At 41.1% G+C, this 19,996-nt stretch overlaps 1 protein-coding gene across 1 annotated transcript in view; it reads left to right on the forward strand.

Moving 5' to 3' along the window:
• Positions 1-19,996, forward strand: part of LOC137439029 (sodium-dependent lysophosphatidylcholine symporter 1-A) — an 85,241-nt gene that overhangs the window by 36,612 nt on the left and 28,633 nt on the right. The window contains exons 3-7 of the mRNA XM_068134617.2: positions 7,731-7,855; positions 14,094-14,226; positions 17,390-17,468; positions 18,203-18,345; positions 18,639-18,732. Coding sequence (XP_067990718.2) covers positions 7,731-7,855; positions 14,094-14,226; positions 17,390-17,468; positions 18,203-18,345; positions 18,639-18,732 — 574 coding nt within the window. The remainder of the gene's footprint in view (positions 1-7,730; positions 7,856-14,093; positions 14,227-17,389; positions 17,469-18,202; positions 18,346-18,638; positions 18,733-19,996) is intronic.

Consider the following 19,996-nt stretch of genomic DNA (forward strand, 5'->3'; position numbering starts at 1 on the left):
GGTATGGCCATTGCGGACCAACCGGTGCAGCTGGCGATCATCCCTCCTTGTGGTTCTGCGGGGACATCCTGGCCTTGGTATTGGAGTAGGGACACCCCTCTGAGCATTTCGTTTCAGGATCTTTGACACCTGACCTTGAGTGATGCCATACTGCCGAGCAATAGCACGGTTTCATGCCGTAATTTCGTAAAGCCACCACTCCATGACAAACAGCATTGTCGAGTTGACGGACCATCTCCAGAGGAAGCGGCAATAACTTTTGGAGACGTGCAGCAGTTGTTTTCCACTAATACAGAACGCAACAACCCTTGTATACCCGACTGTGAAGCCAATCGTCAAATGCACCTGTCCGTACATTTTGCCACGCCATCTGTGATATAATCCTGTTGTTGACTTCTTGCTGCGACAGACAATCAGTGACATGGTTCTTTTAACAAATAAATCACCAAAGTGTAAAAGAAACTCACCAGATTGATATACTGAGTTAAGAAAGTAAACCCAAGTCAAGAAAAAAAAAATTCCATATTAAATGCCAAGTCTGTATAAAAGGAGCTTGGTCGCGGTGTGCCTGCGTCCGTGTCCGTGCATGTGTCTGGCTATTGATGGGCCTTCTATTCTAGTATGTATCGTATAAACCACCGTTTAGAGGCCATTTTTCCCCGCAAAGCGGGGGTTGGCCTTTTTCGGGGACCGTGGTAGTTGTTGTTTTTTGGTCCCCTTTTTGAAGCTAGTATGTCTCGTATATATATGTATATATACATACTAGAATAGATTTTACCAAAATACAAGGGCTTACTCCTCAAAATGCTCCTTTAATGGGATCTTTATGTTCAACAAGTAGTCAGGTTCACTATGTTTTTTCGTTCAAAATTTTGGAGATTAGCAAAACTATACATTTTTGGAATATTCCGAGCATGAGGAATCCAAAAATGAATGTTGGCATTTGCGTAGACACTTGCATGGCCGCCATTTTGGATTTTCAAAATGGCCGCCATAAAATACATAATTTGCACTATCTCGGCTATAATCACCGCATGGGCCCTGGTTATCTTCAACGAAAATCGTCACCAAACACCGGAACCAATGAGATTCGAGCAGTTGAAAATATATTTGAAAAACCAAATCGCTTCATGGAGGCCGCCATCTTGCGGATGCGGAAGTACGCATAAAAAATTGAGAAAAAGTTCAATAGGAGTTTGTTTCACCCGTCTTTTTTGATTCACAATCTTATGCACCTCTAATTTGTAATTAAAATACTTTAAGACCAACCTTGTTCCCCGGGCCCACACGGGCCCTGGTTATCCTCAACGAAAATCGTCACCAAACACAGGAACCAATGAGATTCGAGCATTTGAAAAAATATTTCAAAAAAGCTTATTACGCGTTTCGGAGGCTGAAAACGGCGTCAAATATTCCAAAATTGATGAAGAATTATTTTTTAGAAATCTCGCGGCCGTAGGGGATAGTTTTTCACGGCCAGAAATATGGTATAAGCGGTTTACATATTTAGTTTAGAAATACGGATAGTTTTTCACGGCCGGAAATATCCGAAGTTGAGACGGAATTCACCGAATTAATCACTGCAAGCTAACCTCTTCTGGTGGAGGAAGCCGCAGTGCCCAGAGAGGAAATTTTATAAATTTTAATCTCATCCAGAATGCAAATGGTGTCATTTTGAACTAGGTAGGGTACCTACTTCACCTACCTACTACCAACTACCCAACCTACTGATGTCATAGTGATGGGTAAAATAGTGGCAAGAGGATTTGGCTTCGCCGGCTCATTGCGGCTTTGCAGTCGGGTACTAGTATTTGTTAACATAGTGAACCTGACTAAAAGTGGCTGACAGCAGAAGGGCCAACCACATTTAGTGCTCTGTAGGGAAGTGAACACTCCTTTGATTGATGCAACGTCGTGTCTGTGAAGCAAGCACAGAATACTTATAGACTGATCCTATTCTGCTGCGAATTGAATCCATGGCTCAAAATGGATCCCATGGAACGATGGCTCAAGGGCAAGATCACATGATAAGCGGTGCAGCATTGGTGCAGCCATCTGTCGGCATCCACTACATTTACACATAAATAAGCAATCTGTAACGTCTTTATTCCATCAGTTCACTCCATTAGATTCAGAGAAAACTTCAAGAATCTCAAAGAAGATTCCATTATGTTCAGTGATTGTGTTTCGGTGCCTAAAGAGAACATTGCGTCATTCATAGGAAGTCGCAGGTGCTCGATTGTATTGTATGAAACTTTTACTTATTTAACTTCATCGTTTTTGCTTTCATGGGAAATGAAAGTTGGCAAATTATCGTGTCTCGAGTCAATCATTATGATGCATGATGGGGAAGGCCTTGAAATTAGGCTCATATGGCCGTTGCGACACACCGGCATTACAGAATGAATCAAAGATAAGGCCTCGCTTGGTGCAGCAACTGCATCATCAGCTGATGATTGCATCACGCACTCCAACGGATTGCCACACACGCACACGGGCCGCCTCCCTCAGGCCCATGGCCCCTAGGTCTCTCAACATCGTGCCCTCTCAAAGATTATTCCCAAATTAGGAATTTAGGGCCACAAGTATGGATGGGTCACTTATCCCGATGAAGACAAATAACAGATCGACTGCCCTCTAAGTAATTACGCGGACCCACGAATTGGTGGTGCAAAAGGTCTTTTTAAGCGGTCTTTTCCCGTAAGCTCTTCAAACCTTATGGCCAATCCAGTTGAGGGTTAGTCAGACGAAAGTTGAAAGAGATGCATGAAAACATTTGGGGAAAGACGGTAATAACAGTGCCGAGACAGGCAGGGATGTATTTAACGTGTTATTGACGGCTGAGCGCGGTGTCTGAAAAGGAAGACAGTCGCTTTTAATTTGTGTAGAAGCATCTAACCGTGTTCGCAAATGCCATCGACAAGCATGCATCTTTGTGTTTACCTAAACTGATCCCAATCGATCCTATTAAGCCTTGGGTTTTTTTTTCTTTGTAACAAACCAGCTGTGAACAATTCACTTTGTTTGCCCTGGAGACCACTAGAGAGGCAAGCCCTTATATGGACCTACCTTAGGGACAGATTACCTGATCTTCGCAATGGCATATCCACCTGAAAGCATACCCGTCTTTTGCGTGGGACAACAGAACGAGTTTCGAGATGTCCCAGAGAACTTGCGGAGGCCTATTTAAATTGTTATATGAAATTTGATCACAGCATGTGCAAAACTTTGGGGGATTGCATAGTTCATGCCTTGTGTTGGTGTAATAAGCATGTGTGCCATATTGCTCATGGGTAAATATCTCTGCTAGGAGAACAGCCACTTAAGGGGAGAGTGGTGGAGTGAGGGCTGGGAGGAGTACGGACCAGAATATCAAGCATCAGTTTTGGACACGTTCATCAATTTAGAAATACCTTTTCAAGCAAAAAAGAGAAAGAATCAACATTAGGCCGGAGACTGTGATCTACTATGTTGTGTTATAACAAGGAAGTAATCCTTTGGTTGAAATTGTTTTTAATTTCTGGAAATAGATCATTACCGCCTTACTCTCAAACAATTGTTGCAGCTCAGGTTAAGATCGATGCCAGTATTCCAACAGGCTTGCACACACCCTTCCATTATTATTTGAAGGACATACCAGTGTTATGTGCACGTGCTTTTCGTGCATAGGGAAGACCAGGGTGTAAAAGGAAAGGACATTTAGATGGACGGTTTGGAAGAAATGTTTTATAGGCTCATGCTCAATCAGGCTCATGGAAGAGCGAGAAAATATGGGCCAATTGATCAACAAACAAAATGGGAGCAGAAGGATGACAACATAAATAGATGCACCGCAGCATAAGGAAATGGATTGCAGGAGAAGGGTGGGAAACAGGGTTTCAGCAAGAGTAGTAAAACTTAGTAGTGGAAATGGGGAAGATTTGGGATTTGACTTCTTGAAATTGATCACTTCTTGAAAATTGAAATTGATCACAAATAATCATCCCAATTATGAACTTCTTCATCCTCTTTTTCTGGAGCCTTCTTCTCATTCGAGTATCTTTAGCCTTGCTAAGTTCACCTTTCTATGATGGATGCGTCTTTTGGAAGGCAATGGCTGCTTTATCATCCCCGTGAGAACTCTTAATTGACCGTATTGAAAATAAATTCCTCCTGAAGGCCAATTGTTTAAAAAAAGATGTCGATATACCATTTGAAATCTTCATAGATCAAAGAAGCTCCCCGTTTCAAAATCAAGATAGGTTGTGGTGACAACATGTGCAGACTTTTGCAATAATTGTATTGAGGCATCTCAAAAGTTTGTGATTGAATGCATTGTATGAAGGATTGTAGCATTCGGTAGAGCGCATTCCTCCGCCAAGCTGAAGAGTTTACGTTTTCTATCCACTAATAGGCTGGATCTGGATTCTGACCTGAAACAAAATCTAATCAGCTTATTCTTGTCACTTACCCAACTCATCCACCAAGTTTCGTCATACGTCATCCACAACCTTTTGAAATACCATGCTAAATATCGTTTTTGGCCCTATCACTCCTCAATGCTTCTGAATCACTACAAAATTAAACAATTCTCTTATCCGGATCTGGATTTGGACCTTCACCAAAATTGAATCAATTCATCCTTGTCATGCATCCAACCTGTCCACCAACGTTTGTCCGAATTTGTCCAAAAAATTTTCAGCTATCATGCTATATATCGTTTTTGGCCCTATCTTCCAATGGTCTTCCAATGGATCCAGATCTGGATATTCACTAAAATCTAATCATTTTGTCCTCGTGAGATATGCTACATCTCTGCCAAATTTCGTCCGAATCCGTCCACAACTTTTTGAGATATTTTGTTCACAAACAAACAAAAACAAACAAACAAACAAACAGACAGCCAAATAGACAAACAGACAGGGGTGAAAACATAACCTCCATCCACCTTTGGTGGCGGAGGTAATGACCATCACATATCGAAAGCATCGGCCTTACGTCTCTTCCAACAAAACGGTACGTTACCCAACCCTTGTGGGGTATAATCTAGATTACAGTAGATCTTCCCTCAGTTCAATAAGTAAAACTTACCTCATGGATGTTTGGATTCTTTCAAATTTCTTTGTTTAATCTAATAAACGGCATTAGCGACTGTTTAAAAAGCTAATAATATGTGTTTGTGGTTTATAATATTTTACAAGCCCGGCTACGCCGCTGTTAGACTTTTGGTCTTCTTTTTTGATAAGTATGTTGATCACTGCTGTTTGTGTATGTGTTTGTCCGCTCACTTATACTTGCGTACAGGTCAACATTTTAAACCGATCTTCACGAAACTTAACTAAATGGTAGAGTTCGTGGTCCGACAAAACCCTATATATTTCTGAGGTCAAAAGGTCAACATAGGCCAAAGGTCAACCACTTTACAGGATTTACATATCTAGGATTTTAATAGGATTTATATATCGGCTTACTGAATTCAACCACCAACTATATTTGAGATCAGCGTAGGCCAAAAGTCAACGACTTTTTTAAAATCTCTAAAATCCTCAATTTTCATCCGATTGACTTGAAATTTGAATAGGATTTTCATATCAGCTAACTGAATTCAACCATTAACTATTTTGGAGATCAGCATAGGCCAAAACATCAACATAGGTCAAAGGTCAACTAATTTTTGTCATTGTTCTAAAATCCTCAATTTTAATCCTATTGACTTATCCTAATCCTGGCACAAAACCTATTAATCCTATTGACTTATTTAATCCTAATCAGGGTGAAAAGCGATATACAGTGCATTTAGAAAGTATTCAGACCCCTTCACTTTTTTCACATTTTGTTATGTTGCAGCCTTATGCTGAAATCGTTTAAATTCATTTTTTCCCTCATCAATCTACACTCAATACCCCAAAATGACAAAGAGAAAACAAGATTTTAGAAAGTTTTGCAAATTTATTAAAAAGAAAAAAACGGAAATATCACATTTACATAAGTATTCATACCCTTTGCTATGACACTTGAAATTTAGCGAAGGTGCCTCCCATTTCTCTTGATCATCTTTGAGATGTTTCTACACCTTGATTAGAGTCCACCTGTGGCAAATTCAATTGATTGGACATGATTTGGAAAGGCACACACCTGTCTACGTATTACACACCTGTAATAAGGTCTCACAGCTGACAATGCATATCAGAGCAAAAACCAAGCCATGAGGTCGAAGGAACTGCCTGCAGAGCTCAGACAGGATTGTGTCGAGGCACAGATCTGGGGAAGCCTACAAAAAAATGTATGCTGCATTGAAGGTTCCCAAGAGCACAGTGGCCTCCATAATTCTTAATTGGAAGAAGTTTGGAACAACCAGGACTCTTCCTAGAGCTGGCCGCCCGGCCAAACTGAGCAATCCGGGGAGAAGGACCTCGGTAAGAGAGGTGACCAAGAACCCGATGGTCACTCTGTCTGAGCTCCAGAGATCCTGTGTGGAGATGGGAGAAACTTCCAGAAGGACAACCATCACTGCAACACTCCACCGATCTTGGCTTTATGGCAGAGTGGCCAAACGGAAGCCTCTCCTTAGTGAAAGACACATGAAAGCCGCTTGGAGTTTGCAAAAAAGCACCTAAAGGACTCTCAGACTGTGGGAAACAAGATTCTGTGGGCTTTCATGTGTCTTTCAATGCAGCAGAGATTTTTTTTTGTAGGCTTCCCCAGATCTGTGCCTCGACACAATCCTGATTCTGAGCTCTGCAGGCAGTTCCTTCGACCTCATGGCTTGGTTTTTGCTCTGATATGCATTGTCAGCTGTGAGACCTTATATAGACAGGTGTGTGCCTTTCCAAATCATGTCAAATCAATTGAATTTACCACAGGTGGACTCCAATCAAGGTGTAGAAACATCTCAAAGATGATCAAGAGAAATGGGAGGCACATGAGCTAAATTTCAAGTGTCATAGCAAAGGGTATGAATACTTATGTAAATGTGATATTTCAGTTTTTTCTTTTTAATAAATTTGCAAAACTTTCTAAAATCTTGTTTTCTCTTTGTCATTATGGGGTATTGAGTGTGGATTGATGAGGGAAAAAATGAATTTTAACGATTTCAGGATAAGGCTGCAACATAACAAAATGTGAAAAAAGTGAAGGGGTCTGAATACTTTCTGAATGCACTGTATAACATGATATTTTAAAAGGTATGATGACTCATGACTAAACTAGGTGAATGAGTTGGTTAGGTGACAAGAACAAGCTGATTAGATTTTGGTTCAGGTCGAAATCCAGATCCGGCCTATCATTGGGATACAAAACAAACTGTTCAGCCTGGTGGAGGTATGCACTCTACTGAGTGCCATTCTAGTTTTTATTTTGCAATGGTTCCCCAAATGGGGGCCCACAAATTTGCTTTGTGCCAGACCCACAAAAGGTTAATCCAAACCTGGTGTCTACACCTGGACCAAGGTGCGTCCTGCCAGACACTATATGCGGCATTTCAGTCCTGTCTGTTTTGTCTATCTACTGAGGTGTGATTGGGGGCCCATTAAGGATTTCATAATGAAGGAATGTGCCATACATTCGTTTACATGGGAGCACACCTGTATGAAAGTTTATAGATGATTAGAAATATGCATATGCATATAGATTGAAATATGCATTTGTCAGATAGACTGTTATCTTGCTCGGATAACAGTCTATCTGACAAATGTCTGCAGTGGCAGGTCGGTTGATCGGCATACACTGAAACGTGGTCTCTCTGGCTGCAGCTCCAAGCTTGGGAAGTGTCCCTTGTGCAGTTTGTGGGTCGTGCCTGGGATGCCATCACAGACCCCACGGTTGGCTTCCTCGTCAGCCGCAGCCCGCGGACGCGCCTCGGCAGGTTTATGCCATGGTGAGTGTGAAATCTACCTCGAGATCTCCATCCTCATTTGAGTACACGTAAATAAGAAAGGAAATTAATTTGGTGCATGAAGAGGGATGTTGCATCATGAAACATCTGTAGGAAATATTAAACTGGCTATCTTGTCTGCATCTGACTGTGAATATTAAGAACCTATTCATTTCCAAGCGTGGTGTTAGCTTAGTGGTTAGGGTGCCGGCTTGGGATCCTAGGATCCTGGGTTTGAATCCCGGTCGATCGTTGAATTAACGCCAGGGGGTTGACTCAGCCTGTCATCCTTCCGAGGTCGGCAAATTGAATACCAGTTCATTGGTAATTCCCTGTGTGTCGTAAGAGGCAACTTACAGGGTTGGTGGCAGGAAGGGCATCCGGCCGTAAAACATTGCTCCAAAAAGGGGACCACGGTGCCCAAACAAGGCCAACCCCCGCTCTGCAGGGAAAAATGGCTTCTAAAAGAGTTTTTTTTTTTTTTCATGACTGAAAACTGCAATATGGTGTTGTGTACATCCCAGGATATTCCTTTTTAGCTATAACGTCTTCCTCAAAGAAGTGGTACTTTTCGATGTGGTATCCCCTGCTGATTAATAATACAATAATAACAATAATAATAATAATATCATAACAAGTAGCGATATATTCAAAGTACACTGCAACCATGCCAAATACATAAATAATATATCATCCAGCATGCGACATTGCAGGCTCCTTCGGCACCCGGTGATGCCGCTGTGCAATACATGGAGAAAGAGAAAGTAAATAAATTAGTACTTTAAAAAAAAGAATTAGCACTTAATTAATCGATAATAATTAAGTAACTGATCAAATAATTGATTAATCAAAAAACCAAAAATAAGGTTTTTGCCAAAACACTTGCTCCTTATTATTTATTTATTTTTTTTTATTTTTTTTTGTATACTGAATCGAGGCTCGTGAAAGAGCTAACATTTATTTCACAAACAAATCAACCAGACAAACAAAATATACAAAAAGAGGGAGCGGAAGACAAGATGGGGAGAGAAGGGGAAGCACACAACCACAACATTTGAGAGCAGGGAGAAGTGTGGGAGGGAGAGGGCTTGGGGGCAGGAGGCGTGGGAAGGGGAGGGGGGGGGGAGGTTGCACCCAAATTTGCACCCAAATTTCAGATTCCAAGCTCAAAGGATGGCTGAGATATCGCCCAGACAAACAAGAAAGCAAACAAACGAGAAAACAAGAAAACAAACAACCGGAGTGAAAACTGAGTACTCCCTTTCAGCGTGCGTCACTGCCAGGCTCCCTTCGGTGCCCGGCAATGACGTTATGCAGTGCCTGGAGATGGCATAGGAAAGGTGCGGTGTACAACAAGTACAGATTCATTAAAAGTACACCGCCCCCATGCCAAATAATTAAATATCCTCCAGCGCGGCATTGCCCAAGTTTCAGCTTCTTAGCTCAAAGGATGGCTGAGATATCGCCCGGACAAAGAAGAAAACAAGAAACCGGAGTGAAAACTGAGTACTCCCTTTCAGCGCGCGTCATTGCCGGGCTGCCTACGGCGCCCGGTGATAACATCATGTAGCACCTGGATATGGAATAGGAAAGGAGCGGTTTAAAATAATGGGTGCATTTGAATACATGGGTATCTACCCAAGAACTACTATAGATAGATTATCTTCGATATCCAGGGGATTTATCCTCATCCAGAAGGGCTCATTCCAGAAACACCACTTCACCTTCTTCCCCAATGGAATTGACATACCTTTTCTGAACATTTGGTTAGACAAACTGCGTTGTCTTTGTGAGAGGTAGTTTGCTGACATGTAGGTTTGATTTTGAACTCCATGTTTGGTTTGAAATGTTTGGATTGCTGCCCGACAGGCTGGCCAGTGGCCAAGCATGTCACAGGCGGTGGAATTTACCATACATTTAATGGTACATTACCAGCAACCGAACATAACTAGGTGGGTTTGACAGGATGGTGTGTAGGTAGCACACTTACCTTTACACTATCTAGTCTGGGTTCCGTTCCAGACCTGGCTATAAACTCTAAGACCGGTGCTTCGCAGTCAGGGCTCATTCTCTCTCGGTCTCATTCTCTCTCGGAAAGGACAGTCTGCCAACCGCTCACCCTCCCATCTACTTTCTTAGCAATCCTCTTGAGGAAGTTCAGCCATTCAAATTCCTGGGTTTCACTGTGAGTCATGATATTTCTTAGGCGAACCACAATTCAAAGTTGGCCTCCAACGCCAACTGCCAACTGGGCAATGGGCATCCTCCGGCATACAAAATCCTTCCTTGGCACACCTGAACTTTTATCCACCTGCAAGGCCTTCATCCTCGGCTTGATGGAGTACTGCTCTCCCTTCTGGTTGGCTCCCCTGCCTCACATCTTGCTCAGCTTGGCACCATGAAAACCAAGGCCTTCAAGAGCATTGGAATCTCCTGCGATGAAGCTGAGTCTGTCTCTTTCACATCGCAGACGGGTCGGTAGTGTCTTGTCATCTACCACCTCCTTTCTGGTCTTGCAGCCTCTGCTCTTTCCATGCTTTTTATTTCCTCATCTTTCCGCAGGGTGCACCATCAACCCCCTTCAGGTGAACCTACTTAAATCCAGGATCACTGCTTGCCTCCACTCATTTTCTGTTCATTTTTTTTTCCACACCCATGTAACCAACTTCCATATCCTGTTAAATCTTCCCTCCAGGTCTTCAAGACCGCTCTTCACCACCATCTTAGATCATCCTCCATCCAAAACAATGATCTTCTCCACCCTCCCCAAACCCACCTCTTTCCACCCTTCCCGTTTTTCCTTCCTGAGAGTTTGCTTCTGTTTCTATGTTGTCCACCCCATGCATCCCCTCATTCCCCACATCCCTTATTTCTCAAATCTCCCTATATTTTGTACCTCTCCGTACAAAATATAGGGAGATTTGAGATTATTCCTCTCTATTATTCCTCTCTCTAATCTCTATTATTCCTCTCCGGCCTTGCTCCCCCAGCTCTCTCTGTGCTCTGTCCCCCCAATATTCCTTCAGGTCGCACAAGATCTGCCTGCAACCCTCTTATGGTTAAACTGCCAAAGTCTAGGCTCTCTGCTCACCTTCACTCTTTCATTCCTCTTTTCTCCCGCCTCTGGAACAAACTCCCCCACTCCCTGTAATCCCACTCCTCCCTCCAGGTCTTTAAAACAGCTGTTCACCACCATCTCTTATCTTCCCCCATCGAAAACCTTGATCTTTTCTACCCCCGGTAATTCACCCCAGAGTCCTTGCAGTGTTCATATGTTTTATTCCTCTCCCACCTCCCCCCAAGTCCTCCCGATGTCCCTGCTCTCAAATGTTGTGTTTGTGTCCTTCCCCCTCTCTCCCCATCTTGTCTGCCGCTCCCCTTGTTTTTTGTGTGTCGGTTTGTCCTTTTGTGTGATTAATGTTAGCTCTTTCACGAGCCTCGATTCAGTATACAAAAAAAAAAAAAAAAAAAAAATTTGTCTGGTTGGTTTGTTTGTGAAATAAATGTTAGCTTTCACGAGCCTCGATTCAGTATACAAAAAAAAAATTTGTCTGGTTGATTTGTTTGTGAAATAAATGTTAGCTCTTTCACGAGCCTCGATTCAGTATACAAAAAAAAAAAAAAAAAAAATTTGTCTGGTTGATTTGTTTGTGAAATAAATGTTAGCTCTTTCACGAGCCTCGATTCAGTATACAAAAAAAAAAAATAATAATAATAATAATAATTTGTCTGGTTGATTTGTTTGTGAAATAAATGTTAGCTTTCACGAGCCTCGATTCAGTATACAAAAAAAAAATTTGTCTGGTTGATTTGTTTGTGAAATAAATGTTAGCTCTTTCACGAGCCTCTTGCCAACCTCTTCGATTCAGTATACAAAAAAAATAAATAAATAAATAAATAATTTGTCTGGTTGATTTGTTTGTGAAATAAATGTTAGCTTTCACGAGCCTCGATTCAGTATACAAAAAAAAAAAAAAAAATTTGTCTGGTTGATTTGTTTGTGAAATAAATGTTAGCTTTCACGAGCCTCGATTCAGTATACAAAAAAAATATTTGTCTGGTTGATTTGTTTGTGAAATAAATGTTAGCTTTCACGAGCCTCGATTCAGTATACAAAAAAAAATAATAATAATAATTTGTCTGGTTGATTTGTTTGTGAAATAAATGTTAGCTCTTTCACGAGCCTCGATTCAGTATACAAAAAAAAAAAAAAAAAATTTGTCTGGTTGATTTGTTTGTGAAATAAATGTTAGCTCTTTCACGAGCCTCGATTCAGTATACAAAAAAAAAAAAAAAAAAAAAAATTTTTGTCTGGTTGATTTGTTTGTGAAATAAATGTTAGCTCTTTCACGAGCCTCGATTCAGTATACAAAAAAAAAAAAAAAAAAAAAAAAAAACATTTGTCTGGTTGATTTGTTTGTGAAATAAATGTTAGCTTTCACGAGCCTCGATTCAGTATACAAAAAAAAAAAAAAAAATTTGTCTGGTTGATTTGTTTGTGAAATAAATGTTAGCTTTCACGAGCCTCGATTCAGTATACAAAAAAAAAAAAAAAAAAAATTTGTCTGGTTGATTTGTTTGTGAAATAAATGTTAGCTCTTTCACGAGCCTCGATTCAGTATACAAAAAAAAAAAAAAAAAAAAAAAAAAAATTTGTCTGGTTGATTTGTTTGTGAAATAAATGTTAGCTTTCACGAGCCTCGATTCAGTATACAAAAAAAAAAAAAAAAAATTTGTCTGGTTGATTTGTTTGTGAAATAAATGTTAGCTTTCACGAGCCTCGATTCAGTATACAAAAAAAAAAAAAAAAATATTTGTCTGGTTGATTTGTTTGTGAAATAAATGTTAGCTTTCACGAGCCTCGATTCAGAATACAAAAAAAAAAAAAAAAAAAAAAAAAAAAAGGGCATCGCATCACAATGTGCGCCATCCCCAGGAAGGACGTCAAGTCGAGTCTCCCATCTGCTGGCATTTGTTGTTGGGCATCAAATATCCCATGGCATCTTTTGCTAAATAGCATAGGCGAGTTATCACCGGAAACCGGAAGAAGTCACAAATTTCTGCCAAAATAAGCTCCACTATAATGTCAGGCCTTGCCATCCAGTTTGAAAAGGACCTGGGGCACAACATATCCTTGGCCAACCCAAAAATAAGTGGGAATAATTGTGGTCGTTGAGGTAGTAGTAGAAGAGATGGGCTACCAAACTGGTAGCACTGTACCAAAACGTGTACGGTACTTTTACGTTGGATTTTCATATTCAGAAACTTTTGTGCAATGAAGGTCTTCATGTACCTGAGGAATCCCCACTCTAGAGATTATGAGCACAGTGACGCGTGATGGAGCAATGCACGCTTGCGTAAGCTTATGAGCAAATCCATCGAGGTGTGGGGCAGTCGTGTGAAAGCCTTATCCAGGTGCTTTCCTGCGCGAGGCAATTTGCATCAGTATTTCACAAAAGCACCTGTCAGGTAGTCGTTAAGAAACGCTTGTACCTGTAACGTGTGGTTATACATATTCTATGAAACCAAAGCAGCTGCAAATTCAAGGTCAGAAAGAAAGCTCGAAATGCCTATACTCACACAAAGACAATTGACCAAATAACACAGGTGGCCAGGTAATGCGTTCTGCGTCATTGTTCGTGAAAATAATTGGTCATCATCATTATCATTATCATGTACCCATGCTCCATGTAGAGCGTTGGTTCTGACGGATCCGATTTTTGGCTTGGGTTGCAATTCTGGATGGGTCGCTGCTCTTACACTGGATCTTCAACTGAGGATTCAACAATTTGTTCATGGTGCCGGCGATAGCTCAACTGAGGATTCAACAATTTGTTCATGGAGCCGGCGATAGCTCAACTGATCTTTGTGAAGTACACCTTGGGATCTTTAACATCTACCAACTAATGCTGGCGGATGGGTTGTCCGTTTAACGTCCATCCAAGGGACGGCACACACATTGATGAATCGCCCTGCCTGTGAAACACCTGGATGACAGTTTGTAGCTGGGTCGGGATTCAAACCCAGGCGAGACAGGTCAGAGGCGAATGTGCATACCTCTCGGGTAGGTATCCTGTGAGCCCTTGAAAACAAAAAAATTGGGATTCTTAAAGTATCATGAAAAATCAAGTGTTTTCTTTGTGGGATTTTTATGATTGATTACCCCGTAAGGTCATTCGATGCAACAATTTTGGATTGAAAGTATGGCTGATTCAACTTTCCTGTCATTTCCCTTCGGCAGGATCGTCTTTTCTACACCATTTGCTGTTGTGTTCTACTTTCTGTTATGGTTTACTCCACCCTTCGGCAGCTGTGGTTCCTGTAAGGTCGGCTGGTATCTGACCTTCTACTGCCTCTTCAAGATGGTTTTAAATGTAAGAAGGAGCACTCATTCATTGCAATCCTTGCACCTGCCCTGTTATTATACGACAAATGATACAGGTACGCCACGACCCTCCTCCACTGAGGTTAATGCGAAAACTTCCCAGAATTATCTGGTTGGGCTTTTAAATGCACGTACCTTGAGCCTCTTTGTTCAAATTCTGTTCTGTGCATGTTTGTTGGTCCATTCGTCCTTGTATGAGTACCAAGAAAGAGCAATCAGAGATTGCAATCCCTCGCCAGGATGTATTTTCAGTGGTTTTTAAGGCTTTTGTGTTAAAACAAATATGGCGGCCGAACCACGTGACCGATGACGTCATCATTATTTTTTTCTAAACATTTATTCCTAGATTATGCTCAAGAAATTTAATCATGATTGGATGAAGTTTTGTACTTGTCGAATTATGACGTCATAATGGAGGCACCTATGACATCATCATTAACATATTTTATTCCCCATGGAGAGTTCTTTACAATGAGCCATGTCTCAATTTTTTATATTCAGCACTTTCGGAGATATAGAGGTGCAAAGTTTTTCGATTTTTCCAAGATGGCGGCCGAACCATGTGACCTATGACGTCGTAATTATCATTAAAAATTATACAGTTGGAGTTGCACCCATGTTGAAAATTTCCTCTCAATCGGACCAACGGTTTCAGAGAAAATCATATTTATCCTGTGTGGACAAACAAAGAAACAGACAAATAAACAGACAAACAAACTGACTCAAATGCAATACCTTTTCCTCTGGCGAGGGTAAAGATAGGTCCGGTGCTTATGGGCTGTGCTATGTAGAGAGTTATTAGGGCTGGCAGGATAGCCTAGACCTAGAGGTAAGCACACTCACCTCTGTGCTCTCGAGCCTTGACTATCGATAAACTGTAACCCTGGTGTTTGCCATGCAGGGCAAGATGTCAATGTTAGTGTCATCCATCAGAAGGACCTTAGGCAGGAGGACCCTTGTAGCACCAGTCATTGTTAGACGTTAAAAGATTAACACCCAGGACAAATGACAAATTCCTGCTTCAGCAGCAGGTATCAAGTGCTCTGATCTACTTGGGTATCCCATGACACTGGGTTACACTGATTGCCATTTCAGAGTGGTTGCTGTGCAGTTGACTCCAATTCATGCTCCCAGGTGTTCATACCACATGCAAATGCCCATCTTCGGCGACGAAGGGCAATCCATTTTTACCTCTGCGACTAAAGGTGTTTTCACCTGTATCAATCAATCAATTTCCTGTTTATTCAATTTTATTCAATTTTCGGTTTTATTCAAAAGAAAGACATGACAAATGTCTGAAGACTTAAAAGTCAGGTTTACAGTATACAAAAAATAAAATTATATTAGCAAATATAATTGCTAACCCAGAAGCATAACGTGAACAACAATAAAAGGTAAAGAACAATGGCAAATCAAACAAAGAAATGTTGACAATGCAGTACAGTAAATTAATATACATAAATGGGAATAAAATCGGGCAAGGAAAGAGAAAAAGAGAGAGAAAGGAGGAAAGAATATAAGAGAGTGAGGGAAACGTCGAGAAAGTAAAGTTATTACTATATAAAACCAAAAAGTAATAATGTTCAAATAAAGTATGAAGGACAAAACATTAATGTTTACACAAATCAAAGCTTATAAATAGGCAAGGAGGACTGCAATAATGTAGAAATCCCAATAGACAGGGAGTTGATGAGTGAGCACAATAACAATGAGCCATATGAGGGCGAATATCAAATTTACTATTGATTTAACTGCAGTACAAGGGTCGGGACAGTTGATTGGTCATATCTTTTGGTTCGGGTTTTCGATTCATGTAAATGATGTGAGGATTTCTCAACTATCAATAATAATGTGACAACTATCTGTCTGTCTGTTTGTTATGACGAAAATTTTCAATTTTTGAATTCTCCAAAAAAACAAAAATAATTATTTCAAATTTTAAAAGAACTTTCAAAATTTTCAAATTTTTTAAACTAACTGTCATATGTCGGTCTGTCTCGTTTGTATGTTTGTTTGTCTGTGAGCGCGATAACTCGTTAATGCTTCCAGCTATCTTCGTCAAACTTTACCAGAGGATTCCCGAAGGCCAAAAGTGAAGCTGTTAATGTTTTTTGACTATATAGGTCAAAATGGTGAAAGGTCAAGGTTTTCTCGTTTGTTTGTCCGAGCGATATCTCAGCCATCCTTTGAGCTCGGAAGCTGAAATTTGGGCACAATAGTGAACAAGTACTTTGCCAAAAACTGTATATATTTTTTATTAATTAATTGATTAATTACTTAATTATTATCGATTTATTAAGTACTTATTTATTTTCTTTCTCATCTGGGCAATATCTCAGGCATCTTTTGAGCTATGAAGCTGATATTTGGACACAATAGTGACAAAGTGATTTGGCTAAAAAAAATTGATTTATTGATTAATCAACTAATCGATTAATTATTTCATTTTTCAATTAATCACCGAATTAATTAATTTACAAAAAGTTACAAATTCGGATGAAACCGTGGTGGTATAGGTATGCTATTAGCCAATTGATTTAACAAATGAATTATTTTATGATTATTATTTATTTATTTTAATTACGCAATTAATCAATTAATCCATCAATTATTATTGATTCTCTCGATTTTCGTCATACCTGTAAGGCTACCCTAGAATACCTAACCTTATTTCAAAACCCTGCCGCCTTCTTGTTTGTTTGTTTGTCTGTGAGCCGGATATCTCAAAGTTATGGGCGGATTTGAATGAAACTTGGTGGACAGGTGGGGTATGTGGCAACGATGAAATGATTAGATTTTTGTGAAGATCCGGATCCGGATACGAGAATTTTTAAGTTATTATTCACCACTGAGAGATAGGACCAAAAACGATATCTAACACAATATCTCAAAAGTTGTGCACAGGTTCTGACAACACTTGGTGGATGAGTTGGGTAGGTGACAAGAACAATCTGATTAGATTTTGATTATGGTCCGGATGCAGATCGAGCATGTCGGTGGGATCAAAATGTGAACTGTTCAGCCTGGCGGCAATATGTGCTCTACTGAGTGCTGTTCCAGTTATTTGAGTTTTAATGTGCTTTGCTATGTACAGTGATGATGTGCTTTGCTACATTCAATGCTGCTGATGTGACTTGTTTATTTGCACACAGGTTCTTCATGTGCCATACGCCTCCTTGACGATGTTTCTGAGCCATAAAACTGAAGAGCGAGACTCAGCAACAGCCTATCGTACGTTATTTCCTAGAGCAACATCTCAGCAGCAAAATGATTCTCATATTCATTGATGATAAACAAAACGTACCAGGACCTCGATTAAAACATTTGGCTTCTATCTTATAACCCTATTTGTGAACATCTGTTTGTTCAGTTGTGCCTCATGGACAGCCTAAGGAAGTGACTTAGAGAGGGAAGTGGGGTAATGGGGGTAACGTTTCTCGACAGAAAAAATGGGCGCATCAGATTTAGACTAGGGGCGTGCCCAAGGGGCGTGGCAGCAGGGCGGCCCAAGGGGCGTGGCAGCAGGGCGGCCCAATGGGTGTGGCAGCAGCGCGGCCCAAGGGGCGTGGCAGCAGGGCGGCCCAAGGGGCATGGCAGCAGGGCAGCCCAAGGGGCATGGCAGCAGTGCGGCCCAAGGGGCGTGGCAGCAGTGCAGCCCAAGGGGCATGGCAGCAGGGCGGCCCAAGGGGTGTGGCAGCAGGGTGGCCCAAGGGGCGTGGCTTCCTCTGACTATAAAAAGCCCACTAAACTAAATTGCGTGTCTGACTATTTATTTTCAGGGCAACGCCGGGTAACTCTGCTAGTTTTATATAATAGGAAGAACTGTGCAGGTTATTCATTCATTCATCATTTTTTTAAATTCAGCTTTTACGCATCCTGGTCATTGAACCACATTTAGATTTTTTAGTTCATAATCCCTCATTATTTAGTCCAACTTACTTACATGTGCTTTTCCCACACCGTAGGGATGGGTGTTGAGCTGTTCGGGATCCTGCTTGGTGCTCTGGTTATGTCTGCATTTAAAGTCAGTGACTCAAAAAAGTGCTCCATGTTCAACGAATCCAATTCGTCACATCAGAACAACAGCATATCAGAAAGCTCCATTCAGGTGAGCTGTGCCCACTGGTTTAATAACCATAACAGTGGACAGCAGGGGTATCACATATAGCTCGCTTAACCACACACCTCCATCCATCACATGGTGTCCAATCCACCATCGTGTATATCTGAATGCTTGCTTGAACCCCTTCCATGACCATCTACCCGACAAATGTGTGTTGCATTTCACAGGATATTCATTCTCTGAAATAAACATGCAGATCCAATGGTCTAATACGAGATAAATCACCTCTACAATGGTTTAATGGAGTAACCTTTCATGTGTCCATCTTTACTTGTCAGGAGAAAGAAGCATACAAGATGGCAGCCATTGTGGTTGCCGTGATCTACCTCGTGTGCATCCTCTTGCTTTTTGTTGGCGTTAGGGAGTTGAAAGGTACAGTAAAAGCTGTATTATCTGGCACTTTACAAACCGGCACATGAGGTTATTACGTTGTTTTAAAAAAGTATTAAAAATTTTTTGGTTGTTCACACACAACCACACAACTGACTCACCGATTAATTATTGCCCCCATCAAAACAGAAAAGAAACACGAGATACAGAGTCCATGCGGCCTCAGCTGTGAGAACGATGCTTTGCTCTCAATGGTTTTGTCACAGCCTCATGGTTCAAGAGCTGCATCCATCCATCCATCATAAATCCACACCATCGGAAGTGCGACAAAAATCTGTTGGCTGTCAAAACGTCAGACATTCACTTCCTTGCTTTTGGAAACCCTTCGGTGACGTTTCCTGAGTCAAGGTTAAACATACCAAAAGAAAATGGGAACAAATCCATGTCCTAATCATTGCCATGATTAGGACATGGATTGCCATGATTAGGATCATGATTAGGACATCCGACTCTCTCCGCCAAACGACCAATCACGGGATCCCAAATCTTGGGTAGAACATGCATGTGAAAACTTGGGGGGAAGAACAAGAAGTTCAGCTTCCAAAGCATCATGGCTTCTGTTACCCCAACGAGTAGTACTGATGGGAAGAGGAAGAGGATTGTTCTCACAATCAGAAGATTGACATATGTAGGAGACTGGAGAAGGGAGACAATATAAATGCGTTTCCATCGTCAACCATCTCCAACATCAAGGTCCAGAAGAACAAGTTACCTTGATATCTCAGGAGAACAAAAGTCTGCAGATCACGTCCCAAATTTCCAGTATGATGAGGCAAGCATGTAACGATGATCTAATTAAAGGTTTGATCAAAGCTGAATTGGAAAAGTGGTGTGAAGGGGACCATGTTATGACTGACTTCAAAATCATCGACAGTGTTGTTTATCCACAGAAGGAAGTTGAACAACTCAGAAGAAGACTTTTTAACAGAACATATCACTTGGGCTAATGATGGGGTGTATTCGATTACCAAGCGGCTTGCCGAATGCTCGCAATGTGGCATAAGCACTCAAGCAAGCACTCCAATGAAATGGTTGGTGAGGAACAGCTGGCTTGGCAAGCGAGAGAAAGCTGATTGGTAATGGAACCCACCGGATAAAGGTCTTGACATACCAGTGAGGTTTGCTGAAAGGCAAAACATTTACAGCACCCAGGAAGTGATGCAGCAGCAACTCATACAATAACATTTCATGAGGAAGAGGCAAGGAACGATGCAGCAGCAGTGCGACATAAGGAGATGATTCAATA

This window comes from Myxine glutinosa, chromosome 13, assembly GCF_964187855.1.
Source record: "Myxine glutinosa chromosome 13, kmMyxGlut1.1, whole genome shotgun sequence".
In the NCBI taxonomy this organism is placed as follows: Eukaryota; Metazoa; Chordata; class Myxini; order Myxiniformes; family Myxinidae; genus Myxine; species Myxine glutinosa.